This window comes from Camellia sinensis, chromosome 15 (assembly GCF_055761805.1).
Source record: "Camellia sinensis isolate YWXY chromosome 15, ASM5576180v1, whole genome shotgun sequence".
NCBI lineage: Eukaryota > Viridiplantae > Streptophyta > Magnoliopsida > Ericales > Theaceae > Camellia > Camellia sinensis.
This window is the reverse complement of record NC_138975.1, coordinates 63,661,498-63,687,029: the sequence shown is the minus strand read 5'-3', so window position 1 is coordinate 63,687,029 and position 25,532 is coordinate 63,661,498. Positions and strand designations below refer to the sequence as shown.

At 35.0% G+C, this 25,532-nt stretch overlaps 1 protein-coding gene across 2 annotated transcripts in view; it reads left to right on the top strand.

Moving 5' to 3' along the window:
* Positions 1-19,685, top strand: part of LOC114288556 (protein MICRORCHIDIA 7) — a 32,270-nt gene extending 12,585 nt beyond the window's left edge. Inside the window, exons 7-20 of one of the 2 annotated variants that reach the window (XM_028232083.2) lie at positions 1,427-1,502; positions 3,209-3,337; positions 8,998-9,096; positions 9,195-9,296; positions 13,577-13,738; positions 13,828-13,923; positions 14,536-14,587; positions 14,670-14,781; positions 14,864-14,928; positions 15,085-15,548; positions 17,368-17,462; positions 17,545-17,632; positions 19,084-19,206; positions 19,285-19,685. In XM_028232083.2, coding sequence (XP_028087884.2) covers positions 1,427-1,502; positions 3,209-3,337; positions 8,998-9,096; positions 9,195-9,296; positions 13,577-13,738; positions 13,828-13,923; positions 14,536-14,587; positions 14,670-14,781; positions 14,864-14,928; positions 15,085-15,548; positions 17,368-17,462; positions 17,545-17,632; positions 19,084-19,206; positions 19,285-19,371 — 1,750 coding nt within the window. In that variant the 3' untranslated portion in view covers positions 19,372-19,685. Of the gene's footprint in view, positions 1-1,426; positions 1,503-3,208; positions 3,338-8,997; positions 9,097-9,194; positions 9,297-13,576; positions 13,739-13,827; positions 13,924-14,535; positions 14,588-14,669; positions 14,782-14,863; positions 14,929-15,072; positions 15,549-17,367; positions 17,463-17,544; positions 17,633-19,083; positions 19,207-19,284 lie in introns of both variants that reach the window. The other variant, XM_028232082.2, reaches the window with a different exon arrangement.
* The last annotated feature ends 5,847 nt before the right edge of the window (positions 19,686-25,532 follow it).

Genomic DNA, 25,532 nt, shown 5'->3' with positions numbered 1-25,532 from the left:
AGGTAGGAATCGAAAATCTGCTGGAATCGTGCGATTCAAATATGGAATCGCAAGAATCAGAATGAATTGTCGATATTTGTGATTCTTGACGATTCAGTTTGCTCTTTTTTTCTTTTTTTTTTCTTTTTTTGGCATACAGCGATTTATACAGCACTATAAATCGAGATTGTTTGGTGTCTTTAACCCCCAAGAAAAAAACAAAGAAGAAGAAGACAAAATGGTAGAAGAAATGGTCGATACATACCAGGATGAAGTAAGGGCTTACTGAATAGAGGATTCGAAGTCAGTCGATGAAGAAATCAGAGAACAGAAGTCTCTTTTCTACCCAAAATCTGAAGATATGCAATGTTTATTTGATGGATGATTTGTCTCATTATCGTTTTCACGGTCTCATATTTTCTCTGTTGTTCTTCACTTTTCCTGTGGCTGTTGGGTAACTTTTTCTTTGCAAGACTTTTGTGCCTTTTTGTTCGTGCTAAACACGATAGGTAGCACATGATGCTGATATTGTACTAAAGAGACAACTCCATCTCATTGATCAAATTGAAAAAAAGACAGCTTTCTAAAAGAAATCATAAAATCAACTCATTATAAAATTGGGAAAAAAAGAGACCTCATGCACCTTTAGATGATCCCCCTATCCAGATCGCATAGGCACCCATTTTTTTGTAAGCAAAAGCATTAGAAACTTCCAAATTATGGGTTAATAGGTTTTTAACATTGATCTTGCAAAACACATTTGGACCAGGCATTAATTCTTGGAATCAGATTCACATGATAGATGCCATCCAAAATCTGCCTCCCTTAAGTGGAGGCCATATATTGAGGGGAAACAAACAACCTTGGATGCAGCCTCTTTTATTCAGTTAAAAAGTGCCTTTTGTGAACATTGTAAACATTGTGCACCATAAATAAGAGTATTTTTTTAGAAGAAATAGATGGGAACAAATTATGCGATGGTAATTATGCTCTTCAAGTAGGCAACACAGGTTGCATTTGTATTCCTCTATTATAGTGCTCTTTTCAGAAAGTGCATGGAAATTTCTAACTAATGGCTGATATTGCAACAGTGTTGCTTGATATAAATTGTATAAAAAATGCAATGCGTAAATATCTGGGCAATACGAACAATCGTAACTAGGTTCATTTAGGCATTTCCGCAACAATATTTGAAGTGTTTTAATTTTCTTATGGACAACAGCTTCATATGAAATGCTACACATATTTATGTTGCATTCTCTTAATTCATATGCTATTTACGCGTTGAGTTTTAAGAAAATAGTTGCTTATTTTAATGTTACTAACTTATTAGTCTTTCCAATTCTTAGTTTTTGTTATTTCTTGGATTAATATTGCTATTATTATGCTTATTTTTGTAATTCATTTATTGATTTGTTAATTGAATTGTTGGGATATTTTCTTTTAGGCCCACACAGAGCATTGGGTTATTGTCCTACACGTTTTTGAGGAGTACAGGGAAGGAAGATATTGTTGTTCCCATGGTAATAATGTTATGTTAGTTTTATCCTTGAATTAACACAAGTTTAGTCATTGTTATATCATGATTGAGTGCTTCTTGTTTTATCTTGTACATGTACTAATCTGTTGGCACAGTTCCCTATCTTTTGGAATTCCTTGCTTTTTTCACGCATTAGTAAATGTTCTTGTTTTTACTCGTCAAAAGTATGTATGTTTGGATGGTTTTCGTCTTTTGTTTTCGTGTTTTTGGAAACAAACATAATGAAAAGTTTGAAACACTTTTCGTTTTCATATTTTTTTTTAATTACTTGAAATTAGTTTTTGAAAATTTGAAAAAACCATTTTGGTGTTTTCTAAAAAGAGGGATTTTTCAGAATTTTTTTGCAGAAAACAGTTCTCCAAGTAAGGTTCTATGTTTTCAGGAAAATGAGAACATAAAACAGGAAAAGAAATGATTCCCAACAACACAGTATATAATATCTATTTGTTGTTTTGTCTTCAATCTACATGGTCACTCAGACAATGTTGAACAATCATTAAAACTTGTATCATTTTCTAGCTATAATATTGAATAATTTTTTTCTACTGGCAAAAGGATGCTTGATGTCTTTATCTGATTTTTTTGCATGATCGGTAATTACCTTGCTTATTGATTGGAGTTGCAATTTTTTCATCAACCTGTTCAGCAAGTCCCTCCATCCTGGTTTGGACAGGCTGAGGAAGAGATATTTTAGATAAATGATTGGGCTCAAGTAGTTGATTATACTTGACCTTATTCTGTGTTTGGTACTAGTCCAAATCTCATGCCTATTTAAGGAAGGTTTTAGTCAGAGGCAAATGTTTAAATTCCGTTAGGTCAAAGGTGATTTTCTGGAATAGTGTGGAGATCTATTATTGGATGAAGCTTTTGGCTTCTAATATTTATTCAACAAATGATATTAGTCTCTCCTAGAAGTTGTTTAACTGACCTTGAAAATTTTTCCTTCTTAATTTTCGTTTGTGCTAAAAAATGTTTCCATCTTATGAATAACATACTCAAGACTTCTAAAGACAAGCTATATTGTCTAAACTGATTTTTGTGCCCTGTACTTGGGTTTATGTAATAAAGCCTTTGCATTCCAAGTGCTTAAACTTTTGTGTAATCAGTCAATTTGCCTGATTCTTTTTTGCTTTAGCTGCACTCTTCTTCATTCACAGACATTCATGATGTGGGGTTCCTTGCTGCTTCTAGCATCTGATAAACCTTTCATTCATGCAAGTGTCTGAACCCTGTGTCAATTAATACCTACCAAAAGATTGTCTGATGATTTGTATAGGTTGTCTGCATAAAACGCTCTCTACTGAAATTCCCCCCTTCTTTTTCTGTTTGTGTTGTGTGCACTTTTTTTTTTTGTGGTATATAGTAATACCCAAATTTATGACTTCATGTACCATTGATCTTATTTTATTTTTTTTCCTTCTTCTTTATCTTGAATTGAATAATGTGCACTATAGCCATCATGTTTAGCAACTGCTGTTTACTCATGTACACTGCCAGTAACCATTCTATTTCTCCTTTTTTTTTTTTTTTGTTGTTGTTGTTGTTGTTGTTATTGCTGTTTCCTTTTTTCTCCTTTTCTCCTGATTGTGAAATTTGGTTGTTATTTTCTTATTGCTGATAGTTAGTTCCGAATGTATTTTTTAGTTTTTTTTATTTTGATCACCATGGTTTTGTTAATGAAATGAAAAGCTTGACTACGAAAGAGGAGGGCAGGAGTGGAACAGGATGAAACGATCCTCTGTCAGTGATTGGAACAGAAATTTAGAAACAATAGTGCAATGGTCTCCATTTTTGAGTGAAGTGGATCTTCTACAACAGGTGATTGTTCATTATTCCACATTATTTCTATAAGTTTCTGTAATAATGTTTTCGTTTCAGGTGAACGATCTAGTTGAATTTTTGTCAATTTGTATTTTACTTTTATCGCTCCTCAAATCATTTTAGTTGATTGTGTGGAAGTTTGTTATTAACTAGGATGTTTTCAATGAATTTGGTGGAAATAAACAAAATATCTTCGTTATAAAGCATTTGTCTATTTGCTTTGTTTTTTGGGTTGGATTGGAATGTGCAATTAGCGCTTATATGAGATTGTTGCAAATGAGGAAGCCATTTTTTCCGTAATCAAACTGAAGTTATTCCACTTGGGAGTTTGTGATGTGGTAGAATAAACATCTTTTAAAACAAAAAATGAAGTCTTATGCTTAAGTATCATTAGTTTTCTGTTGAGTGTCCTGTTAGTCTATAAATAGGTGACATAATCTCCAGTGTACCTAGTTTGTGGATTGAAAAATATTGGATATTGATTAAGTTTATCCACCTTTAGGGGTTTGCCCCTAATTGGGGATTTTTTCTTCTCTCACAAGATTTGATCTTTGATTGTATCATTTAGTATCAGAGCCCTAGGCTTAGATATTTTTCTTCCAATTTGAATCTCAATTTTGCAAATGAAGTATGAAGATTCAACTAAGATTTGAGTTTCAAGGATTACAAATTGCTTCTGGAGTGCATCACGAAGTGGAATTCCTTGTTTTGCAAGTTCGATTGTAACTTCAGTGTTGTTGACCTCATTGAATCACCTCAGCTTGCTTCTGGTTCTAGTAGATAATTGATTCTAATTGAGTTCAGGCCTATGCGAATGTTTGATTCATTGCACATCGACAATCGAACATGATTTGTTCAACTTCAATTTGAGTTCGAAAGTAGTTCAACTTGTGCTATTGCAACAATTAATACGACTGAAGCTTATATAGTCTGAACATTTTAGACCTCTGTTCGATTGATTCAGATTTGACTAGTTCGAACACTGATTGCTGAAACTGAGTATGAGTTGGAACTTCGATTTGAAGTTTTGACCTTAGTCAAGCCTTTGATTTGAAGTTGTGATCTCAATTGAGTGCCGATTGAACCCCAAATGACAAAGTTGAACCCTAATATGGTTTTTTCGAACCATAGTGCTTTGATTGTAGCACTAAGAAATCATGTGTGATTGTTTCAATTGACCTAATTGCTGCCTTCTCTGGTTTGAATCCCTCAGATTTGGTTTGATTTGTATTGATTGCTTTGAGTTTGCATTTGATAGGCTGGATCGAAGTCTTCTTTTGGCACGATTTGGTTCAAACCTTTTAGATTTGTGTTCAAAGTGGTTTGATTTGTATTGGTATGGGTTCGATTAGCTTGCATTTGGTTCTTATTGTTTGATGGCTAACAGAGATAGAGGTAGAGGTAGTAATTAGGAAAATGAGAGCCTACAAAGAGCTTTTTCATCAGAGTTCAAAATAGAGCACAGGATCTTCACTATCTAGATCGATGAAGGTTTGAGAGGGGAGCTGGCGGAGATTATGGAAAGAAATAGGATTTGAAGCTATGAAGATTGATATGGGGCAAAGTCTACTGGATGATGCAAACTCAGAGAGGTTGGTAAGTACATTATAGAAAAGAGATACAAAAGAGGGGTGTTTGTATAGATATCTAACTAGGTGGCAGGGAGCAAGAGAACCAACATTATGCAATACATTAAGTGCAGAGGCAGCAGGGCTGTGGAGATTCAGAGGTGACCATAGATAGAATTGGAAAACAGAGGGGTTACTTACGCTGAAGTTCTCAAGTCCTCACCACTAGATGCTGGAAAAGGTAAGCTAATTACATACTTGGATAGAGCAGTCATGTATGGACTTGTATATTAGCTGGAACCATATTGAAAAGGCATTGAGCTAAGAGTATGAAAGGTCGCATGTTCTCCGTTCATTCCAAATTAATAAAGCTTTGTTCTTCTGTCAGAATAAAGAAGAGGCTGATCCCTTAGGTTGTCAAGGGATGAATTTCGTCGGAAGAACTGCATTGATATTGGAAAGGTGGTTGGAAAAGAAGCATCATAGCGTAGATGTAATCACTTTGGGGGATGGATCGCAGTAAGTAATGTGCTGTTCAAATACTAGAATGAGGATTTATTCAAAGCAATCAGAAGAAAACGTGGAGGGTTAATTGATAGCCTTTGAAAATTTGTTTGAAGCGAGATTGAAAGTGAAGGGATTTAAGGCATGTGTCTGTCTAGAAAGGAGCAATATGGAAAGGAGCAAACCATCGACAATGGAGTTCCCGATGAGGGAGATTGGAAGACTGAAATGAAGCTTTTCTTGCGGTTGGCAATAGAGGGGGACGGTGGTAAAATGTGGCATGAAAGGAAAAAGGGCGGATCAAGGAAGTGGTTTTTTCTAAGCGTGCAGAAGAGGAAAGGTGCTAGTTGTATTTTGAAGGAAGGGTTGCAATGAAGGAATTGACAAGCAGATGGAAAATGTGAAGACAGGGATCTAATATTCAGATAGGGTCATATCACCCATCATTTTCTTGAAGTCCATCTCTTACACCTAAGGGTGGCCTATATGGAGCATGGCCCAAGGAATTGGGTTGGTTCAGTGTAGAACTCTTGGACCTAATTATTGAGGGGACTAATTTAGGTAAAAGAGACGGGTCAAAGGAAGCAAGTCAAGAAGTCTCGTGGGTTAGGGTGCGTTACTCGATTTCTTAGTCTTCTTCTCAGGCTCGACGAGATTGGTAACTTCATAGGGTATTCAACGACAAGTCATAGGTGGATTATAATGACGGAAATCAAAAATTGTAAATCGAAGGACAAAGAGAGAAACAATAGTATGGGAAGATGAACGGGTGGAATTAATGATGGAGCGAGGCCGGAAGCTCTGAATGAGTAAGAGCATATAAGGAGTCTTTGTTGAAACAAAAACTCAGTGTTTCGGAACAATTTACAGGACGTCTGAGAAGATGAAGGTGGGTGTTTGAAAGATACAAATTGTGATTGGAATAGTCTTAGTAGTGAGGAAATTCAATTAGGGCTTGTGGACATGGTTGATACATCAAAAGGGTAGCTTTTTCAAAGTAGGTGGACCATGGAAAATGATAATGATCAGTACAAAGAAAACATTAGAGTTGAAGCTGACTGTGATCACATCTCGGATCGTGATAAGGAAGTTGAATACGACACATCAAATAGCTAAGCGTTAGTGTCAAAATCAAAATTTGACACTGAGGGGAAGAGAAGAAAAAAGAAAAGGAGAACGATGAAGACTTTGATCCTAAGTTAAAAGCTCAATTTGATGAAAGTGATTTTCCCACTCATTCTTACGATGATTATCATGAGGATGAGGTAAGTGAGAAGGCTGATACATCACGATATGGTGAAAATGTATGTGATCCATTGAGCAAAGTAACATATTACCTTCTTCTCTTTTGAGTCATCAACACGACAGGCAATTCATTCAAATTTGGGAAATGGGGTTCTGGTTTCTCCACCTTTACATGTTAACCCTTCTTTTCTTGATATATTTCAATGGGGAAGAGTCAAGTGTCCCGATTACCCATAGAGAGTGAAACCATTCGCATTTCTCTAACCAATTCTATGAATAATAAGAATGGCCATTTGAAGGGTATTCCTCATAAGAGAGCTTCTAATAAGGGAATAGAGGGGAATAGAGTTCACGAAATTAGGGGGATGGGACGGAAAGGTGGTCAAGGGAGATGAGTTCTTATGTGTCTTTCACTTTAGAGGATGAGGAAGTGCCTCATGTTTTACAATTACTTCAAACTGTGGGTTCGCTTTGGTCCGAACAGGGGTGATAGGGAATTCAGGATGGGAATAGAGGTGATAGGAATAAAGGTGGGAACAAGACAAATTAAGGAATTTAGTCAGGGGATTAATTATGATGATCATGGAAGGGTAGATCAGGGTGACAAAGTTCATCAATGAATATTTTAAATTGGAACATTTGAGTTTTTGAGAATCCATAAGCTTAATACAGTTATGTTTTAGGCATTGTTTTTAAATCGTGAATCAAATTGTGATTTGTGTTGGTAAAATAATGAATCGTGAATCATAAGACTCATTTCATTTAATATGATATAAAATTCATATATACGTACAAAAGTACATACAATGTTTAAAATAAAGGAAACTATCAATATGACTAAATTGTATATATGTATATACATATAAAATTATGTATATTAATATAACTAATTAATCTCTTTGATATATCTTCATAGTTTGGTAAAAATGGCGTTGTTTTCATGCATTATGTAAAAAAAAAAGAAATATAATTGATTTATCATAAAAAATATATATATATAATTAAATTGCAGCGAATCGCAATGAATCATAAATTGAATTGTACAATTTACTCAATTTCTGATTGCAAGATTTAAATTGTTTTTGTTGAATCGAATCGTGAATTGTACTATTCTGACAATCATGGTTTTAGGAAACAAAAGTAGAGAAGTTTGATAGAAAGTTTGTTAAAAGCATGGGTGACTAGGTTTAGAAACTGGGCTTGGTTGCCTTCTTGTGGAATGTCCGGAGAAATTTTGATTATTTGGGATGAGAGAGTGGTGTTGGAGTGAGACTAATTTTGAGGAATTTTCTTTTTTAGTTGATTTAGGAATGTTGTCAACAATGAATGGTGTTTAACAGAAGTTTATGTGCCCAATAGGCTAGGTAGGAGGAAGGATTGGTGGGAAGAATTGGTTGGATTATATGGGTTATGTTCCACTAATTGTTGTGTGGGGCCCAATTTTAATGTGGTTAGATTTGTTTTGGAAAAACTCCGCAGGAATTCTGTAACATGGGGCGTGAAAGATTTTGACAATTTCATAAGAAAGTGCGGTTTGAAAGTTCCTCCTTTGTTTAATGCTAGATTATTTGGTCTATTTTATAGGGAAAATTAGTATGCAGTAGGTTGGATTGTCTATTGTTCTTTTTGGGATGGGAGAATTTATTTCCGAATATTAGACAAGAGGTGCTTCCATGAATCATTTTAGATCATTGTCTCTTCATTTTTGTAGGCTGGTCCAGTTTATTGTTCTTTCCTTGTGCCTATTTTGCTTTAGGGGGTTGTTTCACAAGTACAACTTTGTAACTTCATGGTATACTTATGGATTTCCAAATACTCGAGGGCTTTTCTATTTTATTTTTTATAGGGGGAGTCCTAATATGGTAGAATAAACATCTTTAAAAACAAAATGAATTCTTATGCTCAAGTGTCATTAGTTTTCTGTGATGTGTCCTATTAGTTGAGTTAAGTGTCCTGTTAGTCTGTAAATAGGTGATGTTATCTTCGTGGTACTAAGTTTTTGGATAGGAAAAATATTAGATATTGATTGAGTTTAAGTGCGCTTTCGTTTCTCCACCCTAGTGCTAACCCCTAATTGGGGAATTTTCTTCTCTCTCAAGATTTGATCTTTAATTTAAATTTTGATTGCATCAGTTTGAATTCTTTTACATAAGGAGTTTGAATGCTTTTACATAGACAAATGCTTGAAAAAACTTTGATTCAATTAGTTGTATTTTGTTTCTTTAATCTTTGCACATGTGGTTTATTTCTGGATTTGAGTTTGACTTTTATCTCTATTTATGTGGTTTGTCATTTAGTGTTTAAGCCTATTATGATCAACTTTGCTCAATTCGTGAACAGTTCAGTCAGATGGAAGACCATGGTACACGCATAATCATATACAATCTTTGGGAGGATGACCAAGGACAGTTGGAACTTGATTTTGATGCTGATCCACATGTATGTTTTTGGCATCCTTATATCCAATTGTTCTCCTTTGTCATAACATTCTTGCTGAATTTTTTTGAGAAACTTAACCTTGATATGCGAATTTGCAGGACATCCAAATTAGAGGTGTCAACCGAGACGAGAAGAATATACAGATGGCAAAACAATTTCCCAACTCCAAGCACTTCTTGACATATAGACATTCATTAAGGGTAACTAATATCCAATTATGTTTCTTGAATTGATTTTTGAATTAAAGTGTTAGAATTTCAGTAGAACTTTACATAATTACACGGTTTCTCAAATTTGTTCAACGGTTACCCTGCTGCGGCTATTGAGCCCCTTTAATATTCCATTTAGAATATTCATCTTCTTCAATTTAAGTTTTCCATCTTAATCAGTTTGACATGTTAATAGAAAAATGCCGCAAAATAGTACAAAGATTTTGAGTTAGTTCACTATAACAAAGAGTAAGAACGAAGAAAGGGTTTTTTCCAGAGAAATATAATAATGAGTTTTAATGTAGACCAGAAAATTGAACAAAAATTACTTTCCCAACCTTTAAAATCTTACTTGATCTCCAGGATTGCGCCTGTCTTGACTTTAGGACCGTACTCTCTTTACCTATGAAGCACCGATAAGGATATGGGATACATATATGGCGATACAACAAAACTTTAAAAAAATAAGATTACAGGTATAACTAGGATACGTTTCTAAAAAACACTATTATTATTTAGTTTTTGGTAGTGAGTTTCACCTAAGCTCTAGAATGCTGAGAAAGCAATATAATTTTCTGAAGAAAACTACTAATCTTTATGAATTATGTATTAATTTAAGTCAGTAATTAGTTTACTTTTTAAATTTTCAGTATGTGTTGCAATATTTCATTTCAATATCAAGTCTTACATGTTTATATTATAATAACAAAACAATCCACAAATTGTCCTTGTGTTTTCCCCTTTGTGCTAGTGTTAATGCCGAAATATTTAATGCAAGTTCACTTGCTTATTTAATTAATGATATTAAAAAGTAATCCTTACTTTCTACATGATACAATAAGGATATGTTAGTTTAACACATTTTGAAAAGTAGGGTATACTTTAACTAACCGTGTTCTTCTTATCAAAGCAATAAGCCAAGTATTAGAAAAATAGTTTTGTATTTATCTTCACAAATTGTTTTGCAAGAAATGCTACAATTCCAATTTTGTAGAAGTTATGACACATGACTTGAAAAATCTGATACTTTGAAATTAACTTTTCCCTTCTAGAAGTATCTATGCTTCATAGCTCTTCACACAAATGGCTAGGGTTGTGATAGGAAGAACAATTACATGAAATCATTAGTTGAATAATTTATAGCTAGTTGAGAACAAAGTAGTTGATTCTAACAGTTATTTAATGCTTTTCAAATTGAGGGGGGTGTTTGGAAATAGGCTATTTTAGTTGACTTTTTGGCTTTTTATGAAAAGACATGCAGAAAAGTAAAGAGAGTTGTGATTGGGTGTTTTGGCTTATTGGGTGTTTTAGCACCAACCCAACTTGCCAAACGGGGCTTGGGTACTCCACTTGCAAAATGAAACATTGGTCCAAATGATTTGGCAATTTGCGAGGAACTGAAGGCTCTAAAAAGAAATGGTATGTAGGAAGTTATAATTTAGGGGGTTTTCACCTATGTGACAAGGACTCGGGTATGGGTGTCAGGTATAGATGTTTAATATCTAGAAGCCAGACCCATCAAATCTCAAATTTATTGGTACATGGACTCGACCAAAAAATGTCATATTTTTATATTGAATCTATTATTATTATGTGAGATAAAATGGTGTTATAGGTAACATATAGTGTCAAAAAGACATTTTACTCATTTCATAGCAATTATACAACTAAGGATAATGTTAAATACAAATATATAAGTATTTGATGGAAAGTGTTGGACAAATATCTCACACCCTTGTCCAAGTTTCAGGTGTCTAACATAGGTTTTTGATTTATTTTGAAGAGTCCATATAACATAGGTTTTCACTACAACGTATGCAGCACGATTTTGTTGTAAAAAACCAGTTTGGTGACCAATGGGTTTGAATTATGCATAATATATGCATTTATGAGAAATACTTGCTCCGAAATAGAATGGGAAATGGGAGATGAATGCCATGTCTGAGGGGCCACACGAGAGGAAATGAAGGTTCCAGTGAAGAATGGTAGATGGGATTTGACTGATATTCTGAGATGTTGACCTATTTGCAGTGTATAAATTTTAAGGAAAATTCTCTAGAGGATAAGGTACATGCGAAAGAAAGGCCATGCATAAGGAAATGAGGTCATGGGAGAATGCCGAGGTGGAGGTTCATTGATATACCTAGTAAAAGTGATATTGCTGGGGTTTCTTCAGTGTCCACATTACTCTGATAACACTATTGGTTGATTGAAAGCTTATACTGGCAGTGCCACAGCCAGTACAAATCAACCATTGGTCACTTTTTAATATAAGGAAAATAATATAAATGTGTATAGTTACACATATGGTTTCATCATTTGAATTTGGTCGTCGTTAACTTTTAGAAAATAGATCCAAGGCATGTCTTTTTCTACATGCTTGGCACATAAAAAAATATATTTACATAGCCCAGTATTTTTCAATGTGTCCATGCCCTAATTTTATTTTTTAATTTTTTTTTATTTTTAAATTGTGGTCTTGGCATCGTTGTGTCCTGTTTAGTCTTGTCTACATCTTGTGTCTGTGTTTGTGCTACTTATGGGACCACGAAGTGTTATGGTGACACCTTGATAGTTCAGAATTTGAGATGGGTGGAAAAGGAAGTTGACTGAAGAAGCATCATATGGCCTCCCAACTATCTGTATTTACCTTGGGTAAGAGTCTTTTATATGGACTGATTTAAGAATGACGCCTTGGTTTAGAATTTGAGACTGGTGGATGAGGAAGTTGACTGAAGCATCATATGGCGTCAAAGTATCTGCATTCACCTTGGTTGAGAGGCTTATATATGCATTGACCAAGATGCTATTTCTGGAATCAGGTTAGCGTTTAGGCATTACAGTGAAAAAGGCCAGAGCTATTTATATGTACATGTTGATAGTTTACTTTGATAACATGGTGTTTACAACTAATGGTTTGAAAAAGATTATTTCTCAAAAAATAATTTTGGTAAGGTATTGATTGAATTTCTAGTTAACATCAAATATCTGTTTTTGCAAAGAAGGGCACAGGCATGTTGCAGACCAGCAGATAATGCTAGTTAGGCCAATTGTGAACTTGATGATGGAGTTAACTGTTAACATTACAGATTCAGGTAGATACAGTAATAGTGTGATCATAAACTAAATGCATCGTCCTATGGCTATTGATGTCGAGGTTGCCGTAACTCTTTATGCCATCTAAAGCCCTCAGTTGAAAAAGAATTCTAAAACAAGATATAATGATATGGAAGTAATGGTAATGCAAGGGTAAGAAGCGTCTCCTGGACACTTGCATGCAGTTTTTAGAATAAGGATCATCTCGGTTTATTTTACATTTGGCCAATTCATTTTTAAGTGTGTGTATTATTGGTTTAGTTTAGTTTAGTATTCTCGGTATTCGATAGGTTTTATTTGCTTTTTTAAATTTCACATATTCTAAGTGCTTTACTTGAGTTAGGTTTGTGTACTTTTCTTGTGGTACGATCTGGCTCAGTAATTGCGTAATGACTTTTATATTTTGTTAATGTTGAGTGGGATATTTCTTTGGGAGGTATATGTGTATGAGGATTTCTAGCAGTTTTAAATAACCATACAAGTCAGTCAAGGTTTATGTGGGGATCCATATATGTCTATGCAAGGTTTATGACTTATGTGGAACACCTTTATTGGTTTGAATATGGATCCCAAGTCTTCTCTTCTCTCTGGTTTCTCTCTTATTTTTCTTTCTTTTTCGCTATAACTTTCATTAGCAAAAATTGAGCACAAGGCTTGAACTTCGTTATCTTACAAATCTTCTCCCCATTCTCTAATTTTAACCCTTGATTCATGACTCTTCCTTGTAGTATATTCTACAACTAACTAAATATAGGTTTTCCTGCATCAAATATATTGAGGTTGATGAGTTCCATTTTGGGATTAAATTGAGGACCAAGTGCCGAGCAGATTTGTATCTATTGCTATAAATATTAGATCAATTTGCTTCTTCCATAACGTGTTTCTAGTTGAGCATGTATGACCCATATGTGTACACGGAGGATGTGAATAAGAATTTTTAGCCAACTTATGGACTCTGTTGAAAGTAGCTGTGGCATGTGAGAGCATTACAAATGAAACTGAGCAATATATATGTTTACTGTAGATTTTTTGTTGTTAAAACCTTGTGTGAAGTTTCAAAACCATTGATTAGTGTCGACTATGAAGCTGTAACATTATTATTATTTTGATCTTTTTATTTATTTCCTTTTTTGTCTCTGATGTTTTAACTTTGTTCTTTTTGTTCAAATCTTCAGAGTTATGCATCAATTCTCTATCTCCGAATTCCTTCTAGCTTCCAGATAATTCTTCGTGGGAAGGATGTTGAGCACCACAATGTTGTGAATGATATGATGATGGCCCAGGAGATTACCTATCGCCCACAGCCTGGTACTGATGGGATCCCAAAGGATTCTAATGTAATGCTTGCCAGATGGAAATTAAATTTGAGTTACCCAATTTCTGTAATAAATTGCATTTACTGATTATCTGGTATTATGGTTATCAGATGGTTGCTGTTGTGACTATTGGGTTTGTCAAGGATGCAAAAGCTCATGTTGATGTTCAAGGATTCAATGTTTATCACAAGAATCGGCTCATTAAGGTATGTTTTCTGGTTAATCGACATGGTGATATATAATCTTTGAAGTTGATATTCTCTGTTCTTTTTGGCCAAGTTGTTTGTTTATAACTAGCATTTGTGGCAAGTATCTATTTCAACTTGATTTCGACTTTTCTAGCTAAAATGAATATTTTCAAAAAATATATCACCAAAACCGTTTTGCCGTATACTGTTTCATTTTGGTTTTGCTAACTGTAACTTGGTTGTGCTTGGATTTGTTGGAAACCATTAATTGAGATTTGATTTTGTAATAAATTTATGAGTGATTTGTTATTCCCATGTTTTTTCCCCCTCCTTTATATGAGAATAAACCTGCTGCGATCATTTCTATATTGCATGCCAGATGATGCTTGCTTCTTATTTTTTATTGTTTCTATTGATTGTTATTGTTGTCTCTTGGGTTTGCATGTTGTAAATGTAAAATGACCCTTTTATAGGTTCAAGATGTAACTGTAATTTAAACCCGAGCTTTTGTTTCAAATCGTGGACAATTTTTTGGTCGTTCATGTGCTGGAGCATTACCCTTACATATGCGAGCATTGGATGTTTTGCAAATTTTGAAACTGTTTTTACATGTAAGTGTTGTTTTGTCAGCCATTTTGGAGGCTTTGGAATGCTACCGGAAGTGATGGTCGCGGAGTTATAGGTTTGTATTGTTTTTTGTACCAGAAATATGTGAGTTTTATTTAGCTGACTTAAACTCTAAAAGCTCATCATTTCTGTCTCAGGTGTGTTGGAAGCCAATTTTGTCGAACCAGCTCATGATAAGCAAGGATTTGAGCGTACAACAGTTCTTTCAAGACTTGAGGGACGATTGATACAAATGCAGAAGACATACTGGTTTGATCATTTTGTCATTAACTATGCTTTGGTTTGTGTTTGAGGTTTGACCCTTTGATAAGTTGCTATGTTCTTCGTCCAGGAGAACATACTGTCATAAAATTGGCTATGCTCCACGCCGTAATAAGAAGCACATTAATGAAGGAGGTATCTAATAGTAGCCAACAATTTTCGTTCTACATTTTGGGCAGTAAATAAAAGTGGGATGTTGTGATGACTTGCCTTGTAGTAGAGAAAATTCGCAATCAAGTTAAGCTTCATGTCTCTCACTAATATACCCTAATTTTGTAGACACTTCTCCAGATTATCTTCCTCAGACATCACCTCGATCCAAAAAGAAAAAATTGGGCTCAAGCAGCAAGATACCAATTTCAGGTTCAGATAAACTGCATTCACCCTTGAATCCAAAGCAGGGAAGAAGAGAATCAGAAAGATATACAAAATTGATGGATGAGGCTCTTGGGAATGAACGTATGTACAATAAAGGGGGAAATAGAGCCAATAACCCTGTCAAATCTGGAAAAGAACCAAATTCTTCAGAACCGTCGACACCTTCTGAAGAGAATGTCAGTGATGATGAGATGCAAACAGCTCTACCTGAGCGAAAAGCAAATGGAAATTCTCAGAAGGTATTGCCTGCTAATAGGTCTTTCGGGAAAGATGGGTCTCATGTGACAAGGTCATCCATGAATTTGGGGAATGTCAATGCAGAGCAAGATTGTGCATCACATGGAAGACCTGTTCGGATCACATGTTCACAGTCAAAGGTCATTTCTTGTCACTGTGTACTTCTTTCACTTGAATAAATAATGATGATAGAGACATCCTGTGTCATCATTCTACAAACTACGGTTCTGTTTTGATAGATGTAAATCAAGGGATTAACCTTAATCATTCAAGGACAATAACTCAAATTTAGATATAATAGTTTACTTATGAATTTCAAGATTGAGTTAAATAGCTTAATCTCGATGAATTTGAATTCACAATATCAAACTAGTTATTTTAAATCATGCTAAGGATTCTCGTTCTAACTATGAGGATTCTACTAAAATGTATATATCTTCTTTCTCAATTTTATTTTATTTTTTTCAACCTCAAATACCTTGATTTGAAAATCCACAATTATCCAAACGGACCTGAGATGTTTTTGGCTGACAAGGAGATACATATTCTCTTCATTCACTATCATATCATTGTTGGAGCTTAGTGTGTCATCCCATTGAATTCAGAGTTTGTCATGTATGTATGCACCTTTTTTCCTCTCTTGAGATTGTTAGGTCACCAATTGTCCCAAGAGCTTAAGCTGTTAATAGACCCAACAATATATATCAAGTTATCTAACACCCTATCTGTCTTCCACGAGGAGATGCAAAAGAAGAAACAATGTCAATGAGAGGTGAAGAATGCAAATGGGAACTAAGCCCTCGTCTGGGAACAGATTGTTTTAGTAACTTTTTGGTTTTTCGGTTAAAATATGATATATAAAAAAACTAGTATGTTTGGAATGACTTTTTGATTTTTTTATAAAAAGATGTGCAAAAAGTAGAGAGAAAAGGGAATCTTTGACTTTTTTGTATAAGTTGTTGGCTTTTTGATTTTTTTAGTGACTTTTTAGTTTTTTGGCTAAAATCACTACTTGCCAAACGAGGCCTAAATGCAAACAGAGAGACTTGAACCCAAGACCATGTTAGGTCACCAGTTGTCCCAAAAGCTTAAGCTGTTAGGAAGTAGACCCAACAATATAAATCAAGCTATCCTACAAAGACAATCTCCATGACTCTCTTCAGTTTCTTTCTGTAATTTGTGAATTTTATTACGAGGTGAGGACAACTTCCTATTTTTGATGCCTTATCATTCTCCAGTTTTCAGCATGGTTCTAACAAATGCATATCTGTATGCAAATCCTCAATAAAGTAAAGTTGCGACTTACTAGAAATTTGTTCTACCTTGGGCCTGTTTACCAAATTACCATCACCAACTCTTTGTTTTGAACAGTAAAATACTAAAAAGCAGAAAATGGTTTTTCAGTTTTCATTCTTTGTTTTTTTGTTTCGGTGTTGCTCTTTCATGTGAAGACATAGCTGATGCTGGATCTTCTTCTGATTGATGTATGTTCTATCAGATGGCATTTCAGATGTTATAGCCCTACTAAAATTCACATAATCATTTAGATGATACTAAAAATGGATATTCCCTAGTGCTACTCCTTGATATTTGAGGTGCTGGGAGGGGAAGACTGGTGCAGATTTAGCCTTTTCATAATTTGCTCAAAGTGCCTGCCTGATACTTGAAACCAGTGTTCTCATGCTTGGCATCCTGAGCATTTACCACTGCACCAAGCAATGGCCCCTTTTGGTTATAGATGCACTTCTGAAATACTGTGCTCTCTCTCTCTCTCTCTCTGCATGTATCTGTACTTCGTCTGTTGCTAGAAATTAAATTCTTCTTTTTCTTTTTTTTTTCTTTTTTCCCATTTGTCTTTAGATGGAAGGGTAGCTAGAATTGAGGCTGCTGATCTTTGAATGGCTGCACAATTGTTAGACCAAAGTGTAATGTCATTAATTTTATTTGTTGAAATTGCAGGGAGGTGCTGTCAGTGGAAATGAGTGTTCTTTTTCAATCTCCAATTCAAATACTGCAGTTCAGTTGAAAGAAGAGAACCAGCAGTTGAGGGAAAGGTGGGTTACTTCCATTTGAAATATGAATACTGTACCTCATGTTTACTCCCATTCTTAAACTTGGTCTTTTTTGTTTCCGTAGATTAAAAAGAAAGGATGGAGAGATTTTAGGTGATTTGCTGCATGACATACAGTTGGAAAGAGATAGGTGTAAATCACTTGAAACTAAGGCAAGTGCTGTCTCTATCTTTTGTGCCTTGTTCATTTGTCTTCAGTTGTAATTGTCACCCACAACCATGTGCATATTTTTCTTTCCTTTTCTTTTATAAAAAATTTCTTTTTAGCTGCTTCCCATCCGTCTTTTGTGTTGCTGATATTCCACTCCAATGCTGGCCGTGATTGATGTCAAATATTTTAGTAGTCTTCTTATTACTCATGAGTGGTTACATTTGGGAGATGATTAGGAGGGGTTAGTAGAATTCTATAAAGAGAACTTTTAGGTGGAGTTGTGGCAGTTCAAGGTGTATAACATTTTGGTAATTAGCAAATCTCATGTTTCTTTTATTTAATCTCTCTCTCTCTCTCTCTCTCTCTCTGGTGAGAAGGGTTGGGGTGTAGGGTAGTGCTTGGCACGATAGGCTGAAAATTTTACTTTTAATCCCTGCTCCTGGATGGACTCTGAGCGTCCTTTACTTCATGCTTGTAGTCTTGTAGGGTACTCAAACCTTGACTTCTTTGGAAATAGATAGGAGATATCGCAATATCTATTGCATTGAATATGTTCCTTTGTTTTTCAATTGTAATATACAAAATATGTTGAGGTTATATATGTATTAGTTAACAGGTTGACTAACCGATGCCAGTGACTGAATCTGGTCCTGGCTTTACTAGGTGTTAGTAATTTAATAAATTACTAGCCCTGAATGTTTAGAGGAAAATAAGGTTATATTTATTAGTTAACAGGTTGACTAGCCGATGCCAGCGTCTTTAATAGATGTTAGTATATTACTAATCGTGATTTGTGAATGTTTGGAGGAAAGCATTCTAATTTATGATGTGCCTTCTCTTCATTACTGTTAGGAGTATAGATAATTTTCTCGCAAACATGCACCCAAACAGCATTACTTGTTAAGTGACCTTTTCTTTGGGTGTTAAAAAAAAAAAATGAATGATGATTTGTCATCGCCTACCATTTTACAGCTTTGGCTGAACTTTCCCATCAGAGGATTTTAATGTTTGTACCATAGCATTGTGTTTATGTCAGACCTGGAACCAATCAAGCAGGAACTGAAACATCTGTTCTGTCGCTCTGCATGTCTTTCCAGCTAAAGACATGCACACAGAGTGAACATACTGCCATCACTTCTCACATATGCAGTCACACTAGATTGCCGTCAATATTTCTATACCTCATTTGAAAAAATTTAGCAGACTTTTTTTTTTTATCATGGCTGATTTTTCATGTAAATCGTGTTGCAAAAGCATGAGCCTTTTGGAACTAATAAATTGTTTAACAAAGGATAAATTATGGTCAAATGCGGAAACCTCGTTTGGTTGGACGTCCAACAGAAGTACTCTTCAATGTTTTTTAGCTGTTGAGTCATGGCACCTGGCATTCTATTTTTTTTTTTTTTTTTTAATTTTTTGGTATCTAAAACTGTTGGCTATGTTTTTTGATCAGCTCGAGGAGGCAACACAAAAAATTGAGGAACTGAACAAGGAGCAAGAAAGTTTAATAGATATTTTCTCAGAGGAGAGGGAGCGACGAGACATCGAGGAGGAAAAATTGAGAAAGCAGTTGAAGGTTAATTTCTTTGATTCTTATTTGCTAACCTTTCCCTAGAATTGGATGCCACATGAAGAGCATTGTTCTTTTTTGTAGGATGCATCGAATACCATCCAACAGTTGCTTGACAAGGTGAGGATGTTGGAGAAGATGAAGTCCCCTTCCAGTAAATTGGTTCGCTAAGAGCAGTAAATATCATTAAGGACCATATACAATCTTCCAGAAAGAATAGTTATCCTATAAATGTCATATGATTATATAAATTACGTGGCAAGTAAAAACTAAAGCCATAGAAATGTCATTCTTTAAATGGTTTTCTGACACACGTCTGCCTCGTGTTAATAGCTAATGTCTAGAAAGATAGTAGTCCAGGGGAATGTGAACTTGTAAGTTACGAATCTTTACAGATAAGACTTGTGTCGATGCCACATTTTTTGTACCAGAAGGATGCAATGTTGCTGAATGAATTGATGTGGGTACAATAGTTTTGTTGTTAATGGCATTTGCCTAGACTGATAATTTATTTTGAATCCTTCTACTTGCCAAGAGTGGTACTGTGTGAAGCAATGCTCTCTTGCCAAAATGTGTGTACGACATTTTTCTTTTTTCAGATTTCATGGTTGGATTTGATGATCACAATGTTGATGACTATGAATGATGACGATGATTAATATAAAAAAATAAAAATAAGGATTGTGTGAGAATTTGTATATTTGTGTGTACAATCTTTTTTCTTTTTTGGATAACCGAGTGATCGGGCTAGCACTCCTTCGGAGTGTTGCACCTCGACTAATCTCGGGGTCCTGTGCCGATCAACCAGGCAAAGACGCAGTGGTCTACCAGTAGCTAATTAGGGGTGAGATTCGAACCTGAGACCTAGAGAAGAGCATACTACTAAGTTTCTGATCCCTTACCCTCAAGCAACTGGACTATACTTAAAGGTTATTTGTGTGTACAATCTTAGCAGGTTCTTTTTTTTTTTTCTTTTGATCTTGTCACGTGTTCGTTATTGAATGTTTTATGTAGCAGAAGTAGCTGATTGATGAGTATAGTCTAAACATTTCTTATCAGTTCATGGAACAATAGCATGATTTCGGTCTCAAAAGAGTAAAGAATGAGATGTCAATGTAGCCTGTGGTTTTAGAGGTGCTAAATGTAATTAAAAAAAATTTCTTCTTTTTTTTTTTTTTTTTTTGTAGGGTAAATCACCCCTGAATTGATTAAAAAATTTTTTTAAAAAAATTTTGATTAAAATATTTTTAAAAATCATTAGAAAAAAATATATGAATTAAAAAATCAAGAAATTGTTTTCAAAAATTCAAAATCAAATAGGGTAATTGTCATTTTCTTTGAAATGATATGAACAAAATATATATATTCTTTTATTAGTTTTTACATATGAAGATTTAGGAGCAAAAATGTCCTTTTCATCCTAATGTAAACTGTCAAAATAATTAGACTGATCCATGAGTGTAATTTTTCAAACGTGAGGAGAAAATATGTATTAAATGTAGATCTCAAGGGGTGTTGGTATAATTTACACTCTTTTTTTTTGTGTAAGATATGATAATCTCGATGCAGATTGTTGCTAAATGTCTCCATCTTTTTTCTTAGGACCTCCCACTTCAGAAAATTGTTTTTAAAAATTCAAAACCAAACAGGATGATTATCATTTTCTTTGAAATGATATGAACAAAATATCTATTACTGAATTTGCCTCGAAAGTGCTTTTTTTTTTTTTTTTTTTTTTTTTTTTTTTGACTTTGTGTATTATTTTTTTTGTTTATTTTATTTTTTTGGGTGGTTATATGTAGGGATGTACCAAAAAATTAAATATTTCGTACCAGTTCATCGTATAAAAATATATAAAATTAATAAATTGATCAGTCAATTTTGGATCAATCAATTTTATCACTCAACCAGTCCAACCTAATTGATTGATCACTGCTGGTTAAAATTTATTAATTCCATATAATTTTGTATGATGAGTTGGTGCGGGATGTCTAGTTTTTTGGCACATCCCTACATAAGACTACCTTTAAAAAAAATAAAAATAAATAACACAGCCCAATAAATAAAATAAAATAAAATAAAAAAATTTATCATTCAATCAATCTAACCCAACTCACTTGCAAAATATCTAATTTTTTAGCACATCTCTATACATAAACTATCCTTGCAAAAAGAAAAGAAAAAAAAAAATACCAAACTAACTGTCTCAAGTTAAAAGAAAAGAAAAAAAAAAATTGGGATTCGAGGCAAATTCGAGGCCTCAGGCATTTTCGATTTTTTTATTAGTTTCTACTTATGAATGTTTAGGGGCAAAAATGTCCTTTTCATCCTAATGTAAACCTTGTGTAAGATATGATGATCTCGATGTAGGTTGCTGTTAAATGTCTCTACCTTTCTTCTTAGGACCTCCTACTTCTTTTGAACCCTTACCATCAAAATTGCTCCCTTCTTCATTTTTCTTTAGATCTTTATCATAATCCTAAATATACCTTCACGCCAACATTTTGTCTCCTCTCTCACTTCACCGGTCCCCCAACCATAATCCACCAAGACTGACTACCTCCTTCACTATCACAGCCCCTGGTTGCTTTCCCGTTGTCGCTCGCGCACCCCCAGACCAGACCTACCACCACCACCTTTCCCCCATCCACCATCTTACACCAACCCCCTATTGTCGTCACTTTTCCTTTTAGGCATTCATCAACGCCGCCACCCACAAAACAACCCTAGAGCCCTCTCCCACTATACTTGTGTTTGATTTTTCTTCATTTGAAGTCGTCTCACCTGCTTTGGAAAACCAATACTGAACAAATGGTGGAGGTTTGGGCACAGACTACTGAACAAATGGTGGTAGTTTGGTTGAAGACTGTCGAACAAATGGTGGTAGTTTAGGCTTGAACTACTGAATCAAATGAGAGAAGAGAATTTTAGTGCAAATTCAAGCGAGTCTAGCCCAGTTTCGAGGATCGTCTTCGAGCATAAAGAAAATGTTGAGAACAACATCCTCGAAGAGCTTTGAAAACATTGTATCAGTCATTTTTGTTATAGACAGATAAATGGGTATTGATACAAATCTTCGATTGTTCGATTTTTCTAATTATCATCAACATCCTCCTCTTTTTTTTCTTCCCTCAAAACCCTAACCCTAGATCTGGGATTTTTGATCTAAAAGCAGCAATCTTCACTAGAGGTGAAGAAGTGGTGACTGCCATTTCTCTCTCTCTCTCTCTCTCTATGGCGGTGGTGAAGGTGCTACGAAGGTGGTGGTGGTGGTCGCAACGGTGAGACATCAGAGGGAGTGGTGGTTGCAGCGACTAGAGGCTGCTGGATAGTGGTCGGAAATGGTGGTGATTACCGGAGGTAGTAGGGGATGTGATTAGGGTTAGGGTTAGGGTTAGGGTTAGGGTTTGGGTTTGGAAAATTAGGGTTAAAAGATTAGGGGTGAGAGCCAAAATAAAATTTTATGTTTGGACAAAATTGGAATTAAAAAAAATTAAGGAGGTGGGGGTTCAAAGTAGAAAAGTAGGGGCATTAAGCAACAGCCCTTCTCGATGCATAATGTGGGTGTAAAGAGTAATATTTGGATTGCATTTGGAGCTTTTAAATAAATGTACTTAATTTCTTTTTATACCCATATTTATACCTTAGTTTAATAAGTAAATATAAATTATGTTTGGTACAATGAATTGGGAATGCTGATCTGAGACACTTGGGTTTTGTTTTTAATTGTTTCATTTTCAATTCTTTGTTGGAAAAAGATTAATTTGACTTCTAAAAAGTCTTCCAATAACATGACAGGTTGGGTATCAATTTTTAATGGGAAAGACTACACCTTTTAAAACGTATATATCATATGCATCTTATAATTATAAATAAAAAATAAAAAAAAGTTATAATTTCAAACTTTTTAACTTATAATTAAGAGGAAAAAAAAATCATAACTAGATACAAAAAAAAGTCATAACCAAATATTTCAAAATAATGTCATAATTACAGAAGAAAATTGGTCATAATTAAAAAAAAAATAACATAACTAAGGGTGCATATAGTATGAGATTGTGTATAATATAATTATTCATTTTTAATTTGTCGCATATAGTATGAGAGTGTGTATAATAGAATTATCCATTTAGCTTGAAAATTGTGAAAAATATAAAAAAAATTAATTTTCTTGTACAAACCCTTTTAGCATTGTAGCTAATTTTTTATTTCTTGCAAAAAACACAAGAAAACACAAGAAAAATTGAATGTGTGAGTTATCTATATCTAAACTTCTAAACTTTTCTATCTTTTTCTTACAAAATTTTCATCTTAATCATATGTTTGCAAGAAAATATATTTTCTTTTCTATTTCTTTTCTTTCACTTCATTTTCTTTTACTTTCACTTTCAACCAAATTTTTTTGCTAATCAAACAGAGCCTTATACAATGTGTCACGATCCAAACCTGGTACCCAGAGATTTAATTGTAACAAGATAATAACTGAAATCATAACAAATTAATAATGTAGTGGAATAAAATAAAAGGGTACCCAAATCTTAATTTAATTATAACAGAAACATATACATTGGAGTTTCTATTCATTTACATTGCCAGAGCTGAACTTGACAACAAAGTGCCTTGTGCCTACCCCATGCACTAGTCCTGACACGTCACCTGAAGGTGGTTGACAACTATAAACACATAGCCGAGTGATAAATATTATACTGAGAGCTTAAGGATATAAAAAGCCACCATGGATAATTATTTAGGCTAAATAGAGATTTGTTTGGTAACAGAAATACATAAATTATTTTAAATAATAAAAACATAACGCAGAAATCATATAAACAAATAATCATAACCACGATATATAATAGAACAGAACAGAACAAATGTATGGACTCAAGAGGTGGCTCATACAAATTCTAGAGATGACTCCCACAATAGTATAACACTTAATTTTGTGTAGCACTTTGCTCCACACTAGAAACCAGAGAGTCAGTGGGTTCATGACAAACAGAGGGTCATTTAAAGTGACAATACAAAGGGCCAATGGTTATTTAAGTCCCCTAAGGCATGAGATCTCCGTGCTAGTACTTACAAAATAATTGTGCAAAACACATTTAATAAACAGTTATGTCCATGAATTTCCCTTTTTAAGCAAATAGGGTTCATTTAATAAATAATACTTTAAAAACTAATATGATTTGCAAAACATAATTTATATAAAACAATTTATGGTAGCTCAAAATATAAAAAATTCACCTCAAACGTGATCCTTTACTCTCATTTCTGATTTCGGCTCACTCTCTCATATACCCCCCGTTTGTTATTCTTGAAATTTCATTACCATGCAACTCACCTATTTATAGGTGAGAAAATCCTTACTATGCAGCACTATGCTGCACTGTGCAGCACACCACGTGGTACCACATGACTATAGACACCCCATTTTTGACTGACCTTAAGACTCAGACGTCATCGATTGAGCGCTTGGTGATGGTGCATGTTGTGCTCGTTCTGAGGTTTCGGAGTTTTGGCTGAGAGCTTTACCCCCGGACCTCGGGACCATTTTGTGCTTTGCCTCGATTTGCGAACCAGGTCTTGTTTTCTCTTCCCGAAGGAAGGGAGAGGTCTTGTAAACCATCTCTCAGTGGCCGTAGGCTACTTTTCGTGGTCGTAGGCCACTGTTCCTGTTTAGAGACCAGTTTCCGATTTTCAGAGTCGTCGGTCGTGCGCCTCGGTTCGGGACCGCTTAACTTTCTCCGTTTGCTCCGGTTTTTGGCACACACCTTGTTTCCTCTCTCTAGAGGGACACTGTAGCCCGGGAGACCACCTTCATGGTCGCACGCCACTTTCGATGCTTAATAGTCAGTTTTCAGGGCACCCGGCTATGCGTTTCGGCCCTCGAACCCTCGTTTTGCATCCGTCTTGGTTCATTTTTGGCATGGACCCTTTTTTTATTGTTTGGAAGGTGGTACAAGGGTGGGAGACCACCTTTTCTCCTTGGAGACCACCTTTCTCTTTGCCAGTCGGTTTTCTTGACAGGAAGTTGGTCTCCTTGCTTTTTGGGCCACATTTACTGTTCTCCCACCATACCACTTGCTTGCATTTCATGTGGAGACCACCCTAGGAGGCTGCTGACCACTTGAACCTTTTGACCCTGGTCGGCCGACCACTTGAACTGGTCGGCCTACCTCCCCCAGTCTTGTCTCAGTGAGTTGATTCCAGCTGTGCCAACTGGGAGGCACAGACTGGATCCTCCATACACGTGTATGGAGGATCTTCCACCTTGGTTTGAAGCTTCTTGGAGAAGCTTTAGTCCCTCTTGTCTATAAAGGAAGGCCTCC